At 47.4% G+C, this 21914-nt stretch overlaps 1 protein-coding gene across 5 annotated transcripts; it reads left to right on the forward strand.

Annotated features, from left to right (window-relative positions):
- Window positions 1–789: 789 nt before the first annotated feature.
- On the forward strand, window positions 790–19375 carry PELI3 (pellino E3 ubiquitin protein ligase family member 3). 5 transcript variants are annotated; one of them, XM_080985790.1, is made up of 7 exons: window positions 790–3285; window positions 11658–11810; window positions 12457–12586; window positions 13646–13747; window positions 14963–15160; window positions 16752–16940; window positions 18441–19375. In XM_080985790.1, coding segments are annotated over exons 1-7 (1341 nt in total). In that variant the 5' UTR covers window positions 790–3283; the 3' UTR covers window positions 19008–19375. The 5 variants fall into 5 exon arrangements, with proteins under 5 accessions (XP_080841916.1, XP_080841915.1, XP_080841917.1 ...); XM_080985789.1 differs by lacking the exon at window positions 790–3285 and adding an exon at window positions 4781–4884; XM_080985791.1 differs by lacking the exon at window positions 790–3285 and adding an exon at window positions 5535–5862.
- The last annotated feature ends 2539 nt before the right edge of the window (window positions 19376–21914 follow it).

Raw genomic sequence — 21914 nt, forward strand, 5'->3', positions numbered from 1 at the left:
AGTGGGGAGTGTCGGGGCGCACAATGCGCCTCCTCCCCTCGCTAGTATCCGCCCTGGAGCCGCGGCAAAGGTGTAAAAGAGCCACATGCGGCTCCGGAGCCGCGGGTTGCAGACCCCTGGACTAAACCATACAGAAGATCAGAACCTTGATGGGAACAGCTCTGCAATTTCTCAATACCTCACTCAGCATACCTAGAAGGAAATTCAAGCCTTTACAAATGGGGCTTTCCATTTAAATTAAGCCTCAGCGCAGAGATAGCATAACACTGTAGAAAATTAAAAACCTACTAACTTTACTAGGACTGCAGTGTGAAGGTGGGACTAATGTGGAGGACTCTGGAGAAGATGGTCATGATTAGCAAGTAAAAAACACCACCACAGCAGAAAAGAGAAAGTTTCCTGAGTCAAATTGACCTGAAGAGTCTACAAAACCTTTATTATGTATGCTTCTATCCTCTAGTCTACATCAAGCTGAATGATGTTCACCATATCCTGAATCAGTTTGCTGATTGATTAAACATTTGAATTGTGCCTTTTTTTCTTCTGTTTGCTCTTAATGGGGGAAATGGGAGCTCACCCCCCTTATTCTTGAGGCCTAAGTTACTGTAAACTGCCCTGTGATCTTCGGGTGAAGAGCAATACATTTAATAAATAAAAATAATAAATTGAGGTCTGTGGCCATTTCTACCCAGGACTTCTCCCTGGAGATGGATCCTGCAGGTACATGATTTCTGGGTTTACTTCTCAAGCTGTGGGTTAGGGTGGTGGTGGTTGGGGGGGGGAAGGGATGTATTGTTGGGAGAGATGCATAAACTGTGTTATGCAAGCTCATAGTTGTTTTAAGCTTTAGATATAAGTTTGGCTAATGTGAATATTTTGTCAATGGGCTGGGTTCCATATCAAAACGAAAAAGTACAAAAATTCCTACATAAAAAAATAATCCTGGTATCATTTGCTTATAAGAAACCTACAAAAGAAAAACGAGCGAGTGATTTGTACTGCCCCCTAAAGGTGGGATTTGATATAATTTGCCTGGATCCTCAAAAGCTAGGGGTGTGGCTTTATGGATTGCCAAGAAAACAGGCATTGTATATAATGATGTTCCAATAGATCAGAAGGGGTATTTTGTGTGTGTTTTTGAAACAAGAAGAAGAAGAAGAAGAAGAAGAAGAAGAAGAAGAAGAAGAAGAAACTATAGAGAAACAAAAATTATACAATTGGTTCAGTCTATGCCCCTCACTCCACTCAACCTATTTTATCAGCTCTACTGTTTCAATTATCAAATTTTAAAGAGGGTCCATTAATTTTAGGGGGAATTTTAACATGACTTAATAATCAATTGGATAGGACATTCATAAACCCTAATAAATTAACACCAGTTTTTCTCAACTAATAAATAAATGAACTTTGATCCTTGCCGAGTCCTTTATACCTAATAAACACAATTACACTTACTTTTCAAAAAGCTTTTTCGCTTATTCCAGAATAGTTCATATTTTGATTTCATTTGAATTTATTCCCTCTGTTAAATTGGCCTTGATTACCAATATTATCATCTCTGACCATAGCCCCATAACTCTTATGTTCTGCTTTGCAAAGCCTGTAAGACTTTACTTGGAAAATAAATCCAAGATTACTCCAGAACCTCAGACTTAACTGTAAATATAGCTCCAGTTATTACCGAATGCCTTCAGAACAATTATAGTGAATTTCATACTCCTGATGTTGTGTGAGACACATCCAAAATTGTGATAGGAGGAAATGGCTAATTGAAATCTCTGAAATCTACCCCCTCCAAAAAGAGAGAAAAAATTTATTAAAATCTATATATTATGTGGGAGCTCAGCACAGAATGACTAGTATTTAACATTTACATAGAACAGGGTTGGACTTTGGTCATCTTTCATAAATAAATAAGTAATTTAGCCAGTGCAGTGGGAATTCTAAGCTGAAAAGTAAATGCTCCCACTGAATATGACTGGGTAGGTGTGAAAAGGGTGGTTTGGTACTCATGGGTGCAATAAACTAAATTAAGATTACCAGCTGTTAGTAATCCTAGAATGACTGGTTTTACGAATGCAGATTGGGCTGCGATGTACAACTGATTATAAATCCACAGGTGGATATGTGTTTATGTTTGGAAACGGTCCCATTTCATGGGGCAGTTATAAACAGAGTTGTATAGCTTTATCTTCCACAGAGTCTGAATACATTGCGGCCACAGAAGTGTGCAGAGAGATGGCCTGGCTCAGACTTTGGGGTGGTGAGAAAGGGGCCTGTTAGTCCAATGGAGTTGCCTAAAGCTGTCCCAGAGCGAGAAATTCCAGGCAAGGACAAAGTGCATTGAGGTGAAGTATGTGTGTGAGGCCATCCACGAGGGACTTGTGGAACTGTCTTATTGCCACACCAAGGAGATGACTGCGGGCTTCCTGACAAAGCCCCTACCAAAGGAGAGTTTCCAGAACCTTCGTGTCAAGCTGGGACTCTGGGTTGTTGAATAAAATTTATGTATATAAATGTATGTTGCTGTTATGTACTGAATTGAATAGGATCCAAACTGCAGCAGTCTGATTGGTCCTAGAACAATAGGATCCAAAATGCAGCAGTCTGATTGGTCCTAGAACAATAGGATTCAGAATGCAGCAGTCTGATTGGTCCTAGAACAATGCAGCAGTATGATTGGTCAGCAGGAGCCACCCAATCCAGCTCCAGATAGAAGTGAATCCACAACCTGATTGGCCTACAGGAGAAGTCCGGAATTAGCCAATCAGGTGCAGCTCATTGTGTAAATAATGTATATAAAGCAGATACTTTGAGGGGACTTCCATTCCTCCTCACCACTATGAGCTGAATAAAGAGCATGAAATCACTTTGCGACTCAATTTCAGTTGCATTGCCTGAGAAGGGGTATGTGGGATGTATTACTAGAGCAGTCAAGTATAACATTTTCCTGTTGCCTAGAATGGACACACGGGGATGTGGCTCCAGACAGGGAGGACTTCCTGCCATACCTGCTCTGGAACTTCCTCCCCCTGTGTGTGACCAGGTAGATGGGCGTGACCCTAGCTGACCACATAAAAGGGCTGGCCACGCAACCCCCATTTCTCTCTTGGACTCTTACTCCCTTACTCTTGGATTCTTGCTGTCCTGGCTTTTAGCCAGTGCATGGCTCAAGCTTCACATAGGATGGAGCCCACAAGCAGAAAGTCTGAAATGTAGCTCAGACTTCTTTTCATTTTAACCGCAAGATAAATCCTGCCTTCAAATTACTGCTGTGAACTGAATGTGAGTAAAACACTATTCTTACTTTTAAAGAAGACTGTGTTGTGCTATTATTATTTTAAGAGGGAAATAAAGGGGAAACTTACCAGGAACAATCCAGACTCGACAAGTCAGACAGGATTGTTTAATTAAAGGATTTTAACAAATCATCAGCTTGCTTCCAATAAGCTGCAAAGGGAATGTGCTCTGCTGTTTACTCACTAGCGTGAGTGAGAAGGGATAATATCAAAACAATGTATCTTCTCCTACCTTCCTTAACATCCCCACAGTATGTGGGCACAGACTTTGGTTTAGGATTGGGCATTGAAGGAAAGCGGGGTTCTTGTACCTTTAACAACTGTGCAGCAGGCAGACATTCAACAGGTTAAGCATTTTCTAGTATGGAAGTACAAATACAGGAGAAGCTTCTCCTGGGCTCATCTTGTCTGTCACACATTTCATTCCATGTATAGCTTATTTTTGGGCGGTCCACTCCACCTGCTAAAGAAGGCACAAATCTGCACGTGACACAAGCCATAATTACGAGGTGTATTGTAGCAGCACACACTCTGTGCGTATACTTTTTAAAGAGATGGAATCTTAACATACTGCTTCCGCTGGCAAATAGAGAGGATCATATGCATATTTAGGGTTGGTTTTTCAGGCAGAGGATCACACTGATATGTAGTGCCGGGAGGGGGGGACTTCAAATGTACATGTTACCTCTGGATCTTGCAGAGTCTTAAGAAGGACCTGCACAAGGAACAGAGGAAACTGCCTTATACCTAGCCAGACCAAAAGGCCACCTCATGTAGCAATGTTTACACTGACTGGCAGCTACTCTCCAGAGTTTCAGAGAGGAAGCCTCCCCCAGCCCTACCTAAAGATGCCAACGATTGAACCTAGAACTTTCTGCATGGGAAAAAGATGCTCTAACCACTGAGCTATGCCCTTTCCGCCCAAGAGAGATAAGACAGCAGCACCTGCCTTCTGCTCTCCCGCTGGATGGCTGGATGGATTGGGCCCAGAAACAGAAGTGAGCAGGAAGCGATGTCTTGGAGGAGGAGGAACAGTGGGCCCACCAAGGGTGCCTTGCCCAAGCTGCAGGGGTGGCTGGTGCCCCCTGGGACTGGTAGGGCAGAAGAAAAGGAGCCCAACAGCAGGTGGCGCCAGAGCCAATGGCAGGCTGGGCCACCCAATTCCTGTCTCCTCCCAGTGCCCTTCTCCCAAGGCAACACTGAGGCCAAGGAGGAGGGAACAAATGCCACTCACTGGACTGGCTGTAAGTCAAAAAGACAGGCAGGTGAGGACTAGCTGAGGGCAGGTTCAACCTTAGCATAGAAATATCCCTCAACCAAAACCCCTCTAGAACCACGGCCAGTCAGTATAGATTGCACTGAGCTAGATGAACCAATGTCCTGACTCGCTGTCAGGCAGCTTCTTATCTCTGCTCTTGTTTTCCTGCTTTAAATAGGACCTGGAAACAGACTGGAAGCCACTGCAGCTACTAATATCCTAGCACATTCCACCCGTGCCTCTCTTTTGGGGAAAGGGCTGTGGATCAGGGGCAGAACAAGACCCTTGCATGCAGAAGGTCCCGGGTTCCAGTCCTGATATCCCCAGGTAGGGGCTGCCTGAACCCCGGAAAGCCACTGCTAGCCAGTGCATACATTTCTGAGCTAGATGGGCCAGTGGGCCTGACTCAGTTTAAGACACTTTCCTACTTTCCTAAGCTGCTACCAAAGGAAGCAAAACAACAAAATTAGCATTGTTATTAATAAAGTTATACTATATGTTTATTGTTAGCCTGTACTGCATTGCAATCCTTTTAAAGCACAACATTTTCCAGTTTGGGCTCTGCTGCTGGTGCTTTTGCCTTGATTTCCATCGAAAGGAGACTTCCCCTATATTATTATTATTATTAATTTCTATGCTGCCCTTCATCCGAGAATCACACAGCGGTTTGCAATCGGAAAACACAAGAATGCATTCCGTAACTATCTGTTGCACTTCCCTCTCCTCTCCCCTTCCCCGAGCGAGGGACCCTCGGCTCTTGCACCCCTCTCGGCACCCCCCCCCCCCGCCGCCGCCCCCAACACACGCACGATGGCACCCTCCCACCTCCCTCTCTTCTAGCCTCTTTGCACACCTGCAAAGCAATAAACAAACGCTCCCCCCCCTCCCGTCCACACACCCGCTTTGCTTTTGTGATGCAGCTGGTGGGCAGGTTGCAGGGAGAGGCGGGGGCGCGAGGCAAGGGCTGCCCCTGGGTGGGGAAAAGGGAGAGACGAGAGGGCTTGGGGAGGAGGATCCCCCTTCTCTGGTCCTTGCAAAGGGTTGCGGGGGGGGGGGAGCGGCGTTGTGTGCGTTGCAGACTTGCGGTGTGTGCGGCGGGGTGCCGGGGACGCGAGAGCTGAGCCTGTGATCCCGCCCGGCGCCGGAGCAGCCGCCGCCGCCAAAGCAGAGCCGCCGCCTCCTCCTCCCTCCTCCTCCCTCCTTCTTCTTCTTCCTCCTTCGGCAATGCAGGGCTATCCATCCTGCGCAGGCGGTGGTTGCTGAGCAAGGACCCGCCGCAGGGGAGCGGGGGGGACGCGCAGAGGGGTGAGCCGGAGAGACCCCCAACCCTGACGGTGGTGCCTGGCGGGTTGGGGTGGGGGGGAGAGAGGGAGGGAGGGAGGCGGAGGAGGCTGCGGGGAGGGGGTGGTGTTGCATGGGGGAGAGGAGCGGCGGGGGGAGGGCAGGGAGGAGGGGAAAGGAGGGAGGGAGGGATGCCTCCCACAGATCTCCCCCACCCCACTTTTACTTTCTGCAGTTCTTCGCTTTCTGTCTGTCTGCAGCCCCCCCCCATCCCCATCATTCCTAGGCTCATCCGCAGATCGGCTCGGCTGCCTTTCGATTCTCATGCCCCCCCCCCAATTCCTAACCCACCCACCCACCCCCAATTTGATATGGTGACCCTGAATTTTTATGTCCCCTAATTCATTGCCTAGCTCCATCCCTCTCAAATCTGGTTAGCTGTCTCTTAATAGTGTCTGTTAAAAAGGTCTCGTCTTTATATAACATATTTAAGCCCTGGCACTTGTCTGGCTTTCTTTTGTTAATATGCACCCTGTTATTCTTAACCTCCCCCAGCAGCACCATCTGTCTGGGCCCCTGTTAATTCCTAACCCTAATATAAACACACACACACACTCTCCCTCCTCAGATCTCTTGGGCTGCCTCTGAATGTCTTATGGGTGTCCTTTGATTCCCATGTCCCCTAATTCAGTATGCCCAGGTGTTCCTGAATTCTTTACCTTCCTGTCCCAAATCCGTTTGGGTGTCCTCTGATTCCTGTTCTCTGCCCCCAAACCAGCACCTTCGTTAAGATGCGTACACATTTGTCTGTGTTTACCTTTTGCTAACCAGCATTGCATGGGACGGACGGACGGACACACACACACACACACATTTGTGTGTGTGTGTGTGTGTGTGTGTGTATGGAGAACGAGTGTAAAGGGCCACTGTCCCTTTGCAAAATGTCCCATTTTTCCGTGGTCCTTCCTTATTGCACTATGCCTGGCACTGCCCACCTACCCTGCATCCCCAAGAATGCATGCTCAATATCTGGTTTTCATGGGTGAAAGAGACAGCCACCCCCACAATATAAATTTCCAACAACTTCAGTTCCTAGTCCAGATCCCTCTGTCCAAAGGCAGAGGCTATCAGGCAACTCTTGAGTAGCAAAATCAGGCCCTTTTCCTTGCTTCTCTAGCACTATCGATAATATCCTGTCAAACAGCCTCTGGATCCTTTCCCTTGTGAATTCTTTCTGCAAATGCATCCCCATGGTACCCCAATAAATCAGGATTGTCCCCTCTCCTACACAGTCACACAGCACCCTATACACTCTTCCAGCACTCTTGCTGTTTCCAGGGAACACCAGAAGCTGTCTTATACTGAGCTAGATGGTCAGTATTGCAGACACTGACTGGCAGGGGCTTTCCAGGATTTCAGATATCTCCAGCCCTACCTGGAGATGCCAGGGATTGAATATGGGACCTTGGCAAGCAAAGCAGTTGCTCTACCATGGAGCTACAGCCTGCTCCTTAGTGGGGGCAGGTATACTGGGGTACCATCATGGACATCCCAACTCTTTCTACTTCTCCTAAACATATTAAACACATGTCCACCCCCTTCAAGTTATGTACATCATCTCTTAAAATGCAACCTTCCTAACTTCGCAATAAAGCAGGATGCGGCCCTCTCCTTTCTCACTCACCACATTTGACATTAAACCCCATTCCAGTCCCTTAGAAACCCTGAGAGCCCCCGTGTTTGTGCACAACTCCATTGGACATTAGTTCCCTATATTTGTTGCACTGATCCCCCCCCCAAGTTTTAATGATAATTATTTTATAGATATATTTTCTTTTTAATAGTTTTTTTAATTTTAGCTGTGTTTTTATCTACAGTTTTATTATGTATCCTGTTTAGAGGCCTATTTGAGTAAGTGGTTTATAAATCTTTCTAAGTATTTTTTAAACAACAACAACAGCTATGCCCCTCTAAACAGGAAGAACTTGATCCATTCTCCCAATGCACAGCTTAGATCCTACAGATTTTCATCTACATACCCACTCTTACCAGAACCACTGCTCTAGAATATCCTGGTGTAGCAGACCCTCCCCCCCCCCTTAAGCAGAAAACCTCCCCTTTCTGTGCTTAAGGGGGGAGAAAACCCTATGACTCAAAGCTTTCCAGAAGATGCATGTACAATACTGCACCTTGTGTGACCTGGAAGTCTTGGCCCTTAATCTGAGAGGTGGACAGGTTCAGTAGAAAGAGACCTTGCACATGCAAAGGTTCACATAGACTTCCCCTTTGAGGGCTTTAGTCACACACCCATCCTGTTTGACCTCAAGATGCATAAATCTCTACATTCCTTGATCTACAAATCCTCTTGAGTTCTTTTTAATTTCTGTTTGCCCTTCAGTTTTGCACATACAAAGAGCTTTTCAAAAATGTTCACTGGCCAGGCATCTCTGGATACCCTGTCCCACTAAGTTTCCTCTGTGTCTCTGAATTTGCCCCAGGGATCCTGACACACAACCGTTCTTCAAGATTTAATTCTCCCCCTCACACTCTGCTCTACACACCCAGAGTCCTTGGCTCCATAGTTATTGACAATACAGTTCTCTATAGAGGCTTAGCACCTCCACCTCCTACAGCCTCCAGAAATGCTGCTTCCTAGCCTAGAGAGGGTGGAAAAAATGGCTGGGGGGCGGGGGCGGGAATCAGTGTATAATCTCATAATTCAGATTATTTGTGTAACCTTCTGAGCAGTGGATATTGCTGGATTCTGGGTTTATACTTTTTTAGTTCTACAGGGTATCACGTGATGGACATTTGTGCAAAATGTAATTATTTACAGTCTTGCCTGAGTTCCAGAATCAAAGCTGGTACTACCTTCCTGGATGTATCTGAGTAATGTTTTTGAGACCATGTCTGTTTGTGGGGAGTTTGATTAAGAGATTGCACCCAGGGCAGTTTACAAATTGGTTAGAATGTCTGACTTAACATCTCTGTATCTAAACAGATAAGACTAAGGCCATCTTCACCCCTTAACTATAATTTATATACTGTATTGGGTGGTTGGCAACATGCAGGTTGGCCACTAAATAAGTAAACCAATTACCTTCATACAATGAGATATTAATGCATTTCTTTGCAGTACAGTACTTAAATCATTAACTAAAACTTGTTTTAATGAAAAATATGCGGAGACGCACTTAAGACATACCCTCCAGTTTATATATCTGTGCTACATCCTGGTATTAAAAAGAATATAGGATTCTATCCCGTTAGACCTGCAGACCCATTAAGATTAATGGACACAGATAGGCCCAGTAATTCCAGCGGGTCTACTCTGTGTAGGACTTGGGGGGGCACCTGTGCTATACATACCCCCTTTGACAGCCAAGGCTTTCCCCCCAAAGAATCCTGGGAACTGTAGTTTCTTAAGGATGCTCTGAGTTGGATCCCTATCCTGCACAAGGAGCTGCGGTTTTCAGAGTTCTTGGGGAAGAATTTGTTGCTAAACCATTCTGTGAAATATAGTTCTGTAAGGGGAATAGCAGGCTTGCTAACAACTCTTAATGAACTACAGTTCCCAGAATTCTTTGTTTAAAGCAGTATGATGATGCTTCAGCTGTATTGTGGAGATGGGGCCTTAGTGGGATGCAACCCATTCCACACTGCAAGGCCTAGGTGAGGCTCAGCTCAGATTTGTTTGGTTTGTTGTGGTGGTTGTTAAAGAAGACCCATTTTTGTGTAGGCATGTCTTTCCGTGTGGGGGGGGGGCATTATGTGTGTGCATGTGTGAACTAGCTCCACGAGCCGGGAATCAACAGGATTGGGGGCGCGGGAAGGAGCCAGCTACAGGATTTCAATGAACCACAAGTGGGTTCCTCCAGCAGCAGGGACCAGGATGGAGCCGAGAGTGTTGCCATGGCAACAGGGAGGCATAAAATATCTGAAATGCTGCTGTGGTAACAGTGCGGACGGAGGTAGTTTAGGGCTATCACCATGGCAACTTTGGGGGGGGGGTTGCTGCTGCTAAGGGTCAGGACTGTCACCTTAGAAACCTGGAGATGCTAGAGGTGTTTACCATATGGCTCCTTTGAACACTGGGCCCAAAACCATAGAGGTCAGGGAGTGCCACCCACGGCAACTGATGGGGAGCCGTCAAGCGGGCGTTGCTATGACAATGCAAGGGCGAGATGCAGTATGAATATGGGATGCGGTCCTAATGGGCATCTGAGCATGTGTAGAGTCCCTACAGGAGGGAGGCTATAATCCATGTCCTCCTACTATAAATGAAGCTGAAGTCCTAAACACATTTACCACAGAGTAAGGCCCCTTGAACTCCATGGGATTTACTTCTGAGTATTTTATTTTACTTACAATATTTACGTACAACTTTTTGAGCAGATCTCACAAATCTTTTACGTAAGATTATTACAACTAGAAGCATTTATTTATTTTTTAAAGAAGAAATTGCAATAGAATGGAAAAGACAACTTGGTTGCTTAGAAAAAACTGCTACTACTTCTTCTCCCCTCCCCTTAGGGCAAGTTTCTTCTGCAGAAGCTCCTGTGGTGACATTTGGGGGGGAGGGAGAGGGGCTGCTATGGGAGCTGGAGGGTGGCAGGCCCTCAAACTACTTCCTTCAGTACTTCCTCCCCTCAAGCCAGATGGGCCTTCAGGCACAACCAGGCATGCACTGGGTTGTCTCTAGCTAAATAATATTCAGAGTCAAAATAATATCCACTATTTTTAATGAATCTATGTAGGACTAACATGAGGTACAACAGGGTTGCAATGGATCTTTCCTTTTGTTCTCTGATAAGGATCATGCAAGCGCATTGATTGTGCTTTTTATTACTCCTCCTCCTTCCTCCCATTACATATCAGACAGGGACTTCTCTGTTGTCTTTTGGGGGCCTATGGAAGACCTTCCTTTTTCCAACTTGTCTTTTAAGTGGAGATTTTTTTTTAATCCCAGTCTGTAACTGCATTGAATTTGGCATTGTTTTTATACGTGAACTTGTTCTAGTTATGAAATATATCTATATTGTTAATGTTTCATTGTTAAACTGCCTCGATATGTTTCATACCAAGCGACTCGTAAATGATTTTTAAAAAATTATTCTTAACAACCATATTCGTACGGTTGAAGTGAGAAGAAGCACTCTCACAACACTTTGACAATGGCTTCCCACCCCAAAGAATCATGGGAACAGTAGTTTGTTAAGGGTTCTGAAACTTCTTAGGAGACCCCCTCACAGAGCTACAACCCCCAGCACCTTTGAACAAATGACAGTTCCCGGGATTCTTCGGGAAGCCATCCAGTGAAATGAGAGTGCTTTAAATGTGTGGCATTCTTCTTCTTTGGCGATCACTCGTAGCTGAGTAAGATTGTCTTCCATGAAAACGGTCTTAACAGTGAGTCCGTAAGTGACTGTGAAGGCCAATTCCGGATCCACACATCCTTCCACAGTGGGGACATAGGTTTCCAGGCGGGAGTTGATCACGGTGTGGGTTTGCCAAACGTGCATTTCTCCCTTTTGTCCTGAGTTTGAGCGTCTTCAAATTCCATGACACCTTTGGTAAAGGCTGATCTCCAGTTGAAGCGCTCGCAAGCCGGTGTTTCCCGATTGTTGGTGTTTATACTACTTTTTTTTTAGATTTCCCTTTAGAGAGTCTTTTGTTGACCACCAGCATTACACTTTCCATTTTTAAGTTTGGAATAGAGTAGTTGCTTTGGGAGATGATAATCAGGCATCCGAACAACATGACCAGTCCAACAAAGTTGATGTTGAAGAATCATTGACCTGCCTTCTCTGTGCTTACAGGATGGTGTTAGAAGGAAGCCCTGAAGCAGTGAGCTCCCAGTCACTAGATCTCCGGCGAGCTTGCCCCAAAAGCAGCCGCATTTATCCCTCTCCAGGGGACAGTATCCTGTTGACCAAGGAGCCAGTGAAGTACGGGGAGCTGATCGTGTTGGGGTAAGTGAAGGGAACCCTTTCTGCCAGCAGTCCCCCATGCAGACCTGGACACATTTTTTTAGTGCTCAGCTCTGGAACATGAAATAAAAAGAAGCTGATGAGCAGGAAGCCTGAGCATGTACAGAGTACATTTCTCTCACCACTGAGTAAAAATAGCCATGTACTTCCAAGGTTAGTGGGTGATGACCTTCAGATCAGATAATTTGTCTCCCAGGCAGGCTTGAACCCCGATCATACCTCTTTTAGAAGGGGTTCAGAGACCCTGTTATAATAATAGGAAAATGATGGGAAAACATGAGAAAGGGTGGGATAACCCTTGCTTTGATGCAACTTCATCTAATCTCTATGGGAAAAAATAACAATGAATGCTCATCAAATAGCTAAGACAAGAAGTCCAGTCTCCCTGCAAGTGAATCAGTATGAATGCTCAGTAAACAGATCATCTGGAAGTGCCTGCGGTTGTGTTTGTCCACTAGACTTGAAAGCAGCCTTTTCACAAAGGTGGGCCTCAAAAATAGATATATTTTAAAGAACACTAGATATTTGAAATCCTGAACTCTCATCAAGTTGAATTGATGTGATGCTCTATTTTACTCTGTACCAAGTACAGACAAACAAACAGATCCATTGGCCTCTCCCAACACAGGTACAATGGCTCCTTGCCCAATGGTGACAAGGGCCGCCGCCGCAGCCGATTGGCCCTGTTCAAGAGGCCGAAACCCAATGGGGTTAAACCAGATGTCATCCACCACATCTCTACACCGCTTGTATCCAAGGTGAGTCCAAAGCCCCTTCCTAGCCACCAGGAATACTCTTCTGCTCATCAGACCACTCTGGGCTTCAATGGGGGGCCATTTTGTGCAAGGACCATAGTGTGGTGATAGAGCACATGCCTGGCATGCTGAAAGTCTCAGATTCAGTCTCTGACATCCTCCAAGTAGGACAAGGAAGGCTCTGGAGAGCCACTGTCAATCATTGTGGGCATGGCCAAGATAGATGGACCAAGGGTCTTATTTGTAATAGGGCAGCTCCCTGCTATTTTTTTTATGCCAGAATCTAGTCCTGGAAAAGATTTATGACTCTAAGCATGTGTAAAGTGCATTTCTGTCCCAATATGTAGGGCTGCCATACGTCCAGGAATCAGTCTGTCAAAATGGCGTCCATGCAGATGTTTGCCGAATCAGCAAAATGTCTGGGGAAACCCAGACGTATGGCTCAACAACTTTTCACTTTTGGGAATATGACAACCCTACAATAAGGAAATAGAGACAAAACTGTCTTGACTCTCATCTGAAACCCCAGAGAGCTGCTGCTGGTCATTATAGACAAATTGGCTTAGATGGACCAGTGACCTGACTTGGTTATAAAGAAGCTTCTTATTGTCTCTATTTAAATCAGTTCTTTATTCGGATTCATGAGGACTGGAATCTTACTTTCTTTTTAGAGGCAGGGCTGGAGCTCAGTGGCAGAGCATCTGCTTGTATGCAGAAGGTCCCTGGTTCAATCCCTGACATCGCCAGGTAGGGCTGGGGAATGACCCTGTTTGAAACCCTGGACAGGTTCTGCCAGTCAGTGTGAACGATAACAATCCAGTTAGATAAATGATCTGACTCAGTATAAGGCACCTTCCTGTCTTCCTCTGTGCAGCTGGGCTTTAGGAATGGGATACAAGCCTCTTGCTCTTTGATCAGGCACTGAATCTAGTCCATGTATCATTAGAAAGGGAACAGGGAATCTCAGAGGCTCGGTGCTGGGATTGAGGTGATGAGTTTAGCTCTGGAGAGGAGCTTTAGATGGGTCCCACAGCTGTTTATTTTATTTCTTCTGCCCAACAGGCACTGAGTAACAAAGGCCAGCACAGCATCTCATACACACTTTCCCGAAGCCACTCTGTGATCGTTGAGTATACTCATGACTGCGAGACCGACATGTTCCAGGTACCTATGACCCTGGCAGCAGAAACAGGAATGCCATCCTCTTTGGGTGACTAGGTGCCTGTGCCTTCAGCAGATGTCTGATGTATGAGGTTTTTTTGTGCCACATATACTTTTTATTGTGCATCTATGATTATTTGAACTCATGATGGTTATACGCAATGACACTTTCAATACTGTTTGAACCTGCAAATGTTTCGGAGTGGATGTACTGAGTAATTTCCAAGCAACACATGTCCCATAACTTCCTGCTGAAAACCTGCGTGAGCCTTGGCAGGTGCCCAGCGGTGCCTACCACCAATGCTGGCTATGATTTCATGCCCTGTGGATATTGCATCAGATTGTTGTTTTCATATCTGCTTCAGTGAGGCTCTGGAGATTCCAGAGATGGTGGCAGCCTTGGCACCACTTTTCCCTTTGTCATTTAGCTGAAATACCTGTTGTGTTCTGATCTTGCGCAGGATGCTAGGAAGAAGGCAGCAGTGCTTAGGCGATGGCACCAATGTGAGTCCTGACTCTGGCCTCTGGTGGTACAGGAAGTCCTTCTGGAGGCCCCCGTCTGAGGCCCAGCAGTCTCCAGCAGCTGAATCAGAGCCCTGAGGTGTGTCCAGCTCTCCTCGCTGGTGCCTCCACAGCCTCCATCTGTGGCTGGATCACTGCTGGATTCTGGAGTCATGACAATACCACTGAAATAGTTTTCAACTCATTTGGAAATGCATTTCTTCAAGCCTCAGGTGTGGCCAGGATGTTTTGTTCCAGTGCTGGCTAGTTACTTCATGAACAGATGTGAACCAAAGCTATTATTGAGAGCGCAAGGAAATTAATACAGATATCCGATTGTTACCTAGACCAAGGATGAGGGGCCTGTGACTCTCCAGTGGATGTTGGACTCCAACTCCCAGCATCCCTCACTGTTGGCCATGCTGGGAGTTGGTGTCCACGAACATCTGGAGAGCCACAGGTTCCACGTTCCTGATGCAGACTGACAAAACATTTTCTGGAGATGGGACATTAATAAGGGTCCCTCTCATCAATGTAAGGCCTTCCTGACTTCTCTGCATCCGTTTGTGATATTTCAGGATTTTTTGACAGGAGAAAATGCTATCTTCCTGAAACCGAGATGGCAAAATCACAAGTGTACAATGGATGTGTTCGCGAAGCAAACACCAGCGCACTTTTTTTGCCTTTCTGAACTCTCTCTGCCTCCTTTCTTCCCAGATTGGCCGCTCCACAGAGAGCATGATTGATTTTGTGGTGACGGACACGACCCCAGGGGCCAACTCAGCCATCGATGGTCAGTCGGCTCAGAGCACCATCTCTCGCTTTGCCTGCCGTGTCATCTGCGAGAGGAACCCTCCGTACACAGCACGCATTTACGCTGCTGGCTTTGATGCCTCCCGCAACATTTTCCTTGGAGTGAGTGAGTCACCAGCATGACTGTGTATGTCTTTGCGTATGTGTGGTGGAATGGAAAAGTCTTTGGCTTCCAAAGGAGGACAGCACACCTGTGTGATACGCAAATATTCACTTTGGTGCAGTTTCCCACAACATGATGGTGGACGGGGACATCCTAATCGGTGCCATTTCTGCCTGTCACATAACTTGGCTCACTTGCACCAGCCAGCAGGAGGCAGTTGCTCTGTAAGCAACTCCCTGCAGTGCATCTGCTTGCCATTTCCCCTTGAGGCCTCCTGCCTTATTGCAGCCTGTGAGGGGGCACACAGAGAAGGGCTTCTAATGGAGTTAGACCACCCTTCGTCCCCAAAAATGGATTTCTAAATGATATTCAAAGAGACCTGTCTGGCCTGAGCTGGATATAAATGCCCTCTTAGTCGTCCACTTTTTTTCTGGCCTTGAGAAAGTGATCTTTCTCTGCCTTTTCCTTCTCCTCTCCTTTCCTTGTGCGTCATCTTTTTAGTTTTTAAGTCTGATGTAGCCTCTCTCCCCACACACCTTTATGTGTCTCTCTCTGTCTTTATTGATGTGAGCTGCTTCCAGATCCTCAGTGTAGGGATCGCTCATGCCTCTGGCCCTCCAGATCTCTTTCTTTGGTCCTTGGGACCTTCCTGAGGCAACATCCCCTTCCCTGACCACACCTCTCACTTTCCTTGAACTGTAGTCATGCCTCTTTCTTGCCTGGATGAAGAGGTTGCAGAAACTTCTGGTTGTGTGTGTGTGTCTGGAATGTAGCCTACCGTACAAAGGTACAGATTTACATCTGTTTCTCTGACCACTTTTGTCTCTTGCTCTGCCCTCCCCTGGCATGTGACGGCTGGCAGGCTGCCCACGAGTGAGCGCGGCCCGCCCGCCTAAAATGGTTCCCCACCCCTGCAGTGAATAAGCAAGGCTCATTCAATTCAGTAGGACAGCCTCCGAGTAGACACAGTTGGGAATGCGGCCTAAACAAATAATTTCCAAGGGCAAATGCGTTCCAAAGCACAACCAAATACACCGTCAAGTGAAGAGAAATAAAAGCATTCAACCAGACAAAAATAACCTTAATCTAAAATGGCTGGGCAAACAAACACATTTTAGCCTGGAGCTGGGAAGGAATATGGTGTCAATGCCGGGCGGAGCTCCCTTGAGGGGGCATGATAGCTCAGTCGGTTAGAGCGTGGTGTTGATAATGCCAAGGTTGCAGGTTTGATCGCCGTATGGGACAGCTACATAGTCCTGCATTGCAGGGAGTTGGATGAGATGATCCTCAGGGTCCCTTCCAACTCTACATTTCTAGGATTCTATGATAACAATTGCCAGTCATGGGTAGGTATGTGTGGGAAGAGGTGAAACCAGCACTTTGAATTGGGCCAGGAAACAGACTGCAACCGGCGAGAGGCAGGGGATTGTTGATGAGAGAGACTGTGCTTTGAATAAGCCTGGCTGGAATTGGTTAGGACTCTGCAGGGCAATCCTGTTTCCACGTTCAAAGGCCCCTAGGACAAGTCTTGCCCCCACATCCCCCCTGCCCAAGCGGTGCTGTGATGCCAGTCTCTGGGTTCATTGGCAGGAGAGGGCAGCCAAGTGGAGGACTCCTGACGGACTGATGGACGGGCTGACGACAAACGGAGTGCTGGTGATGCACCCCAACGGTGGCTTCAGCGAGGACTCCACGCCGGGTGTATGGCGCGAGATCTCCGTGTGCGGGAATGTGTATGCCTTGCGGGACAGTCGCTCAGCGCAGCAGCGGGGAAAGCTGGTACGTGGGGAGAGGAAGCCCAGGCAAGGTGCCCTGCAGGACCAAGGAGAGGCTCTTGCCCTACTGAGGACCTGTGGCTCAGTGGCAGAGCACCTGCTGGCGTGCAGAAGGCCCCAAGTTCAATCCCTGGCATCTCCAGGAAGGATGGGGAGACACCCTTTCTGAAACCCCAAAAGCAGCTTCCTATTCTCCTATTTAAATCAGTCCTTTATTCAGAACCTTGAGGACTGGATCTGTTCATTATTTTTTTAAGGGGAAGGGCCATAGCTCAGGGTCAGAACATCTGCTCTGCACACAGAAGGTCCCAGCTTCATTCCTTGGTATCTTCGGGAAGGGGTAGGAAACAGCGGCAGACCTACATTTTTGGGGCCCTGACGCTTGAGCTGTTATGGGGGCCCCTTCACAACCAGCAACCAGGTCCAGCAAACTGCTGTTATCATCTACAGTGGGGTTGTTCCATGACAGATTGCCACAATTTTTTGAAATATTTAACTCCTATATCTCAGATTTTGATTAAAATTGTTGTAGTGAATTATCTCACATGTCAAAGTCGCTGGTGTGAATAAAAAAATAATATGACATAGTTTTTGAGTTATGGGGGGTGAAAATTAGGGAAATGTTATATATGTGCAGGATGCATCATCAAATGATGAAATTGGGTCTACTAGACCCAATTTTTTAAAGCAATGTAGACTAAAGTTGCTTCAGGGCCCCTCTGAAAAGTCAAACTAATCTAAATAAGATAAAAAGGAAAGAAGCAAGAATAAGCAAAGGGAGAAACTAAGGAAGAAGAAAGAGAAGAGAAAGAGAAAATAAACACAAGGCTCTGTACCACAATTATATCTTAACCCTTATTCCACACATAGAAGAGTAAAGTCTCCCAGCTCTCATCTGGAAGCTTCACCCTCTTCCCCCAGCCTCCCACCCCCTGGAGTTCCTCTCTACCCTGCCCCTCATACTGGGCCTTTCACAGACCCTCCAAGTGCCCCTCTTTTCCAGGGACAGTCCCGGATTTACAGAAGCCATCCTGGTTTCTGATTTGATCCAGGAATGTCCCGCTCTTCCTTAGGACGTCCCTATTTTCATCGGAGAAATGTTGGAGGGTATGCTTTCATCTTCTGTCCATCCCCTTCCATCGCAAATAATAATAATAATAATAATAATAATAATAATAATAATAATATAATTTATTATTTATACCCTGCCCATCTGGCTGGGTTTCCCCAGCCACTCTGGGCGGCTCCCAACAGTATACTAAAAACACAATAAAAGATCAAACTTCAAAAACTTCCCTAAACAGGGTTGCTTTCAGATGTCTTCTTAAAGTCAGATAGTTGTTTTTCTCTGACATCTGGTAGGAGGGCATTCCACAGGGCGGGTGCCACTACCGAGAAGGCCCTCTGCCTAGTTCCCTGTAACTTCGCTTCTCGCAGTGAAGGCCCTCGGAGCTGGACCTCAGTGCCTCTTCTGACATCTCTCTCTCTCTCCCCCCACGGCCAGGTGGAGTCTGAGTCCAACGTGCTCCAGGATGGCTCGCTCATTGACCTGTGCGGGGCCACCCTGCTGTGGCGGACCTCGGAGGGACTCCTGCGCACTCCAACCCTGCAGCAGCTGGAGGCCCTGCGCCAGGAGATCAACGCCGCCCGCCCCCAGTGCCCGGTGGGCTTCAGCACGCTGGCGTTCCCCAGCCTGGCGCAGCGGGGCGTGGTGGAGAAGAAGCAGCCCTGGGTCTACGTCAACTGTGGCCACGTCCACGGCTTCCACAACTGGGGCTTCCGCAAGGAGAAAGGGGGGCTGGAGCGTGAGTGCCCCATGTGCCGCCGCTCGGGGCCCTACGTGCCTCTCTGGCTGGGCTGCGAGGCGGGGCTGTACCTGGACGCCGGGCGCCCCACCCATGCCTTCTGCCCCTGCGGCCACGTTTGCTCGGCCAAGACTGTGCAGTACTGGGCGCAGATACCCCTGCCCCACGGCACCCACGCCTTCCACGCAGCCTGCCCCTTCTGTGGCACCTGGCTGACGGGCCAGCAGGGGTTTGTCCGCCTCATCTTCCAGGGGCCGCTCGACTGAGCTGGGGAGGGCGGGGGGCTGGCGGAGGGGAGGGGAGGGTGAGATGGAAAATAAACAGCAACATCTGAGAACAAGGTCCGGCTCTTGGAGGCAGGTGCTCTGCGTGTGTGGTTCAATGAAAGCATCATTTTGGTTCCCTGCCAATGGCTGCGAAACTTCCACCGTATGTAAGGATATCCCAGGCAATGCCAGTTCACAGATTTTTTTGGGGGTGCGGTGGGGATGTTGTTGGGCAAGAAGCCCCTCAGTGAGCCCTCTCCCCCCCCCCCGAAACCTCTAGGGAAACAGGTCACCCTGCTGCAACTTCTTGTAGGAAAATGGTTCTCCCAGTCCCATTTTTTTATAAATACAAGTTTAGATATTTGCAATTCTTTCATTGTTTTAATACTTCAGGACCTATGGAACTCCCTGCCACAATAACTCCTTAATGCGACACATTCCTATTCTCTCCAAGTGCTTTTAAGTCTTCCTAATAGGTATAATAGGCTGGGGGTGAGGAAGATGCCCCTCTTCATGCCATAGTCACCATGGTGCATTCACTTGCCCCCAGCACCAATCCCAGCTGGATTTAGGGCAGAGCAGGCAGTTCCCCTGCCCTGGATGCTGAGCCAAAGAGGCACATAATAATGATAATAATAATAATAATATACCTATATTTATGTGGGCACCTACTTAGAAGATTAAAAAACCCTGTATCAAAAGGAATTATTGTGAAAATAAGAAATATTTAGGGTGGAGGGGCACCAAATTTTGTCCTTGCTCAGGGTGCCATATTACCAAGGTTTGCCCCCGCCAATATTCACCCAAAAAGAACGTGCAAAGGAAGCAGAGGCTGCACTTCTTTCTCTTTGCTCTTTTTTCACTGTTCCCACCACAGGCTCAGGCAGCTGAAAAGCATGTGGGCAGCAGGGGGGGCCACTGGAGGCTGGCGCTGGGCCCCCTTCCGGGCTGTGGGCTTGGGCAGCTACCCAGTTATGATGAGTGAAGGGCCATCCCACAGGGGCAGAGGAGCTGATTTGCATTTAGATCTTTGATTCAATCCCTGATGACATCTCCAAGCAGGGCTAGGAGAGACTCCCTGCCAGAAACCCTGGACAGCTTGTTGCCAGTCAGTGTAGGCAATACTAAGGAAGATGGACTCACGATCTGACTTGGTCTAAGGCAGACACCACCAAGGTAGTACCCATAGGCAACTTAGTGCCCAGAGAGGCCTTTCCTGACACCCCCAGGGTCCCCCTTGCCCCCACTGAAATTAGGCTTTGAAGAAGTGTTCTGTTGTAGCCAATACAGCAGGTTGCAACCTATGCCTGGTCCCACAAGCCACAGGCCTCCAAGATGTTGGCAACCCCTGGTACAAAGCATGCTCTTTTTTAAATTGGCCCTTTGTTCTGAACTATGAGGACTGGAATCTTGCTTTATTTTTAAGGGCAGGTCCATAGCCCAGTGTGTGGGCACCTGCTATGCATGCAGACGGTCCCAGGTTCATTCCCCAAAGGCATCTCCAGATAGGATTGGGACAGACTCCTTGCCTGAAACCCTGGAGAGCTGCTGCCAGTTGGTGTAGACCATACTGAGTTAGATGGACCAATGGCTTGGCTCAGTGTGTGGCAGTTTCCTATGTCCCTATGTCCCTGATGCTCCAGCGCTGCGCCTGGCTCCCATCTGCTCACAGCGCCATGTCTTCGTCACATCCGTGAATTGCACTTTGGATCTGGTCAAAGGGACACTGCAGTTTGGGTTAAGGCTGCTGCTATGGGTATGTATTTTCTCAGAAGACGATGGAGACGAGAGCTCAGTGGGAATAGACCTTTTTTTTTTTTTGGCATGCATAAGGTTGCAGATACAGTCCTCTTATCATCTTCAGTGAATGGGACTAGCTAGGAAAGATGCCCCTGCCTTTGAAAAACTATGGAAGCGCTGCTGCCAGTCAGAGCAGGCAGTACTGGGCTAGACAGATGGCTTGTAGTTGCATTTGGAAGGGCCCAGGTTTGATGTGCTAAAAAGGAGCAGGGATGAAGAAGCCCTTCCCACTTGCCTCCCTGCAGAGTAGCTGTCATTCAAACCTGTCAAACACAAACCTGGTATGTAAGGCAGTGTCATGTGCACCTCAGTGTCAGGTATTTGCTGGGGCCCACACCCCAGCAGGGGTCCACCGTTCATGCACACACCACCAAAGGATTTCTGACACTGTCTACTGCTGTTTAATTCTTGCCCTTTTTGAAGAAGGGGAGTAGAGCCTCAGGTCTGGGATCTGAATGTGGCCCTCTAGTTCTCTCGACCTGGCCCTTGAAACTTTCTCTAGGCAACATCGCTCCCTACCTGTTTCTACCTGTCTAGAATGCATCTTTGAACTCCTTTTAATGCTTCTTGCTTGGCTGGACAGAGGATTGACAGTACAGAAACTACCCTAGTGTACTGTAAAATTTCCATTTGTTGCTCTGCCCACTTTTCCCTCTGGCCCTGTCCACCAGTACCATGTGGCCCTCAGAAGCTTGTCCAAAAGGGTCTGTGGCCCTCTGGTGTGAAAAGGTTCCCCAGTCCTGTTTTAAAGAATCCTGCACCAAATATTTCCCTGTTTCTCCATATTAGAACATGCCATAATTTGTGTATTTGTTGCCTATGTTGTGCCTATGTTGGGGAATGTTTTAACATAAATCAATTGTGGGTCAGCATGAAAAATCAGGAGTCTCCTCTGATGCTGCCACCTCATGTGCCAAGTGTTTCCAGACTACCTGTTTATTCAGCATTCATCCTGATTTATTTGCAGGATGTTGCCTCATAGTGAGTGCTATCACACTTACCAGCAGATTTCCTGGCTGTTTCTTATTGCAAAAAGTTTGCTCTCTGGGGCAAGTGGGTTTGTTGCACAACAGCTCTCCATCAACTGACAGCACATCCAAAATTTGC

This window comes from Podarcis pityusensis (genome assembly GCF_964106645.2).
Source record: "Podarcis pityusensis genome assembly, chromosome: 16".
Taxonomy (NCBI): domain Eukaryota; kingdom Metazoa; phylum Chordata; class Lepidosauria; order Squamata; family Lacertidae; genus Podarcis; species Podarcis pityusensis.

What these genes read in the sequence shown, in the direction of transcription:
- PELI3 (XM_080985788.1), top strand. Translation starts at nt 9,437, where the DNA reads ATGATGATGCTTCAGCTGTATTGTGGAGATGGGGCCTTAGTGGGATGC. An exon ending in CTACACCGCTTGTATCCAAG is followed by an intron (nt 12,587 to 13,645) that starts GTGAGTCCAAAG and finishes TCTGCCCAACAG; the next exon opens with GCACTGAGTAACAAAGGCCA. An exon ending in CCCGCAACATTTTCCTTGGA is followed by an intron (nt 15,161 to 16,751) that starts GTGAGTGAGTCA and finishes GTTCATTGGCAG; the next exon opens with GAGAGGGCAGCCAAGTGGAG.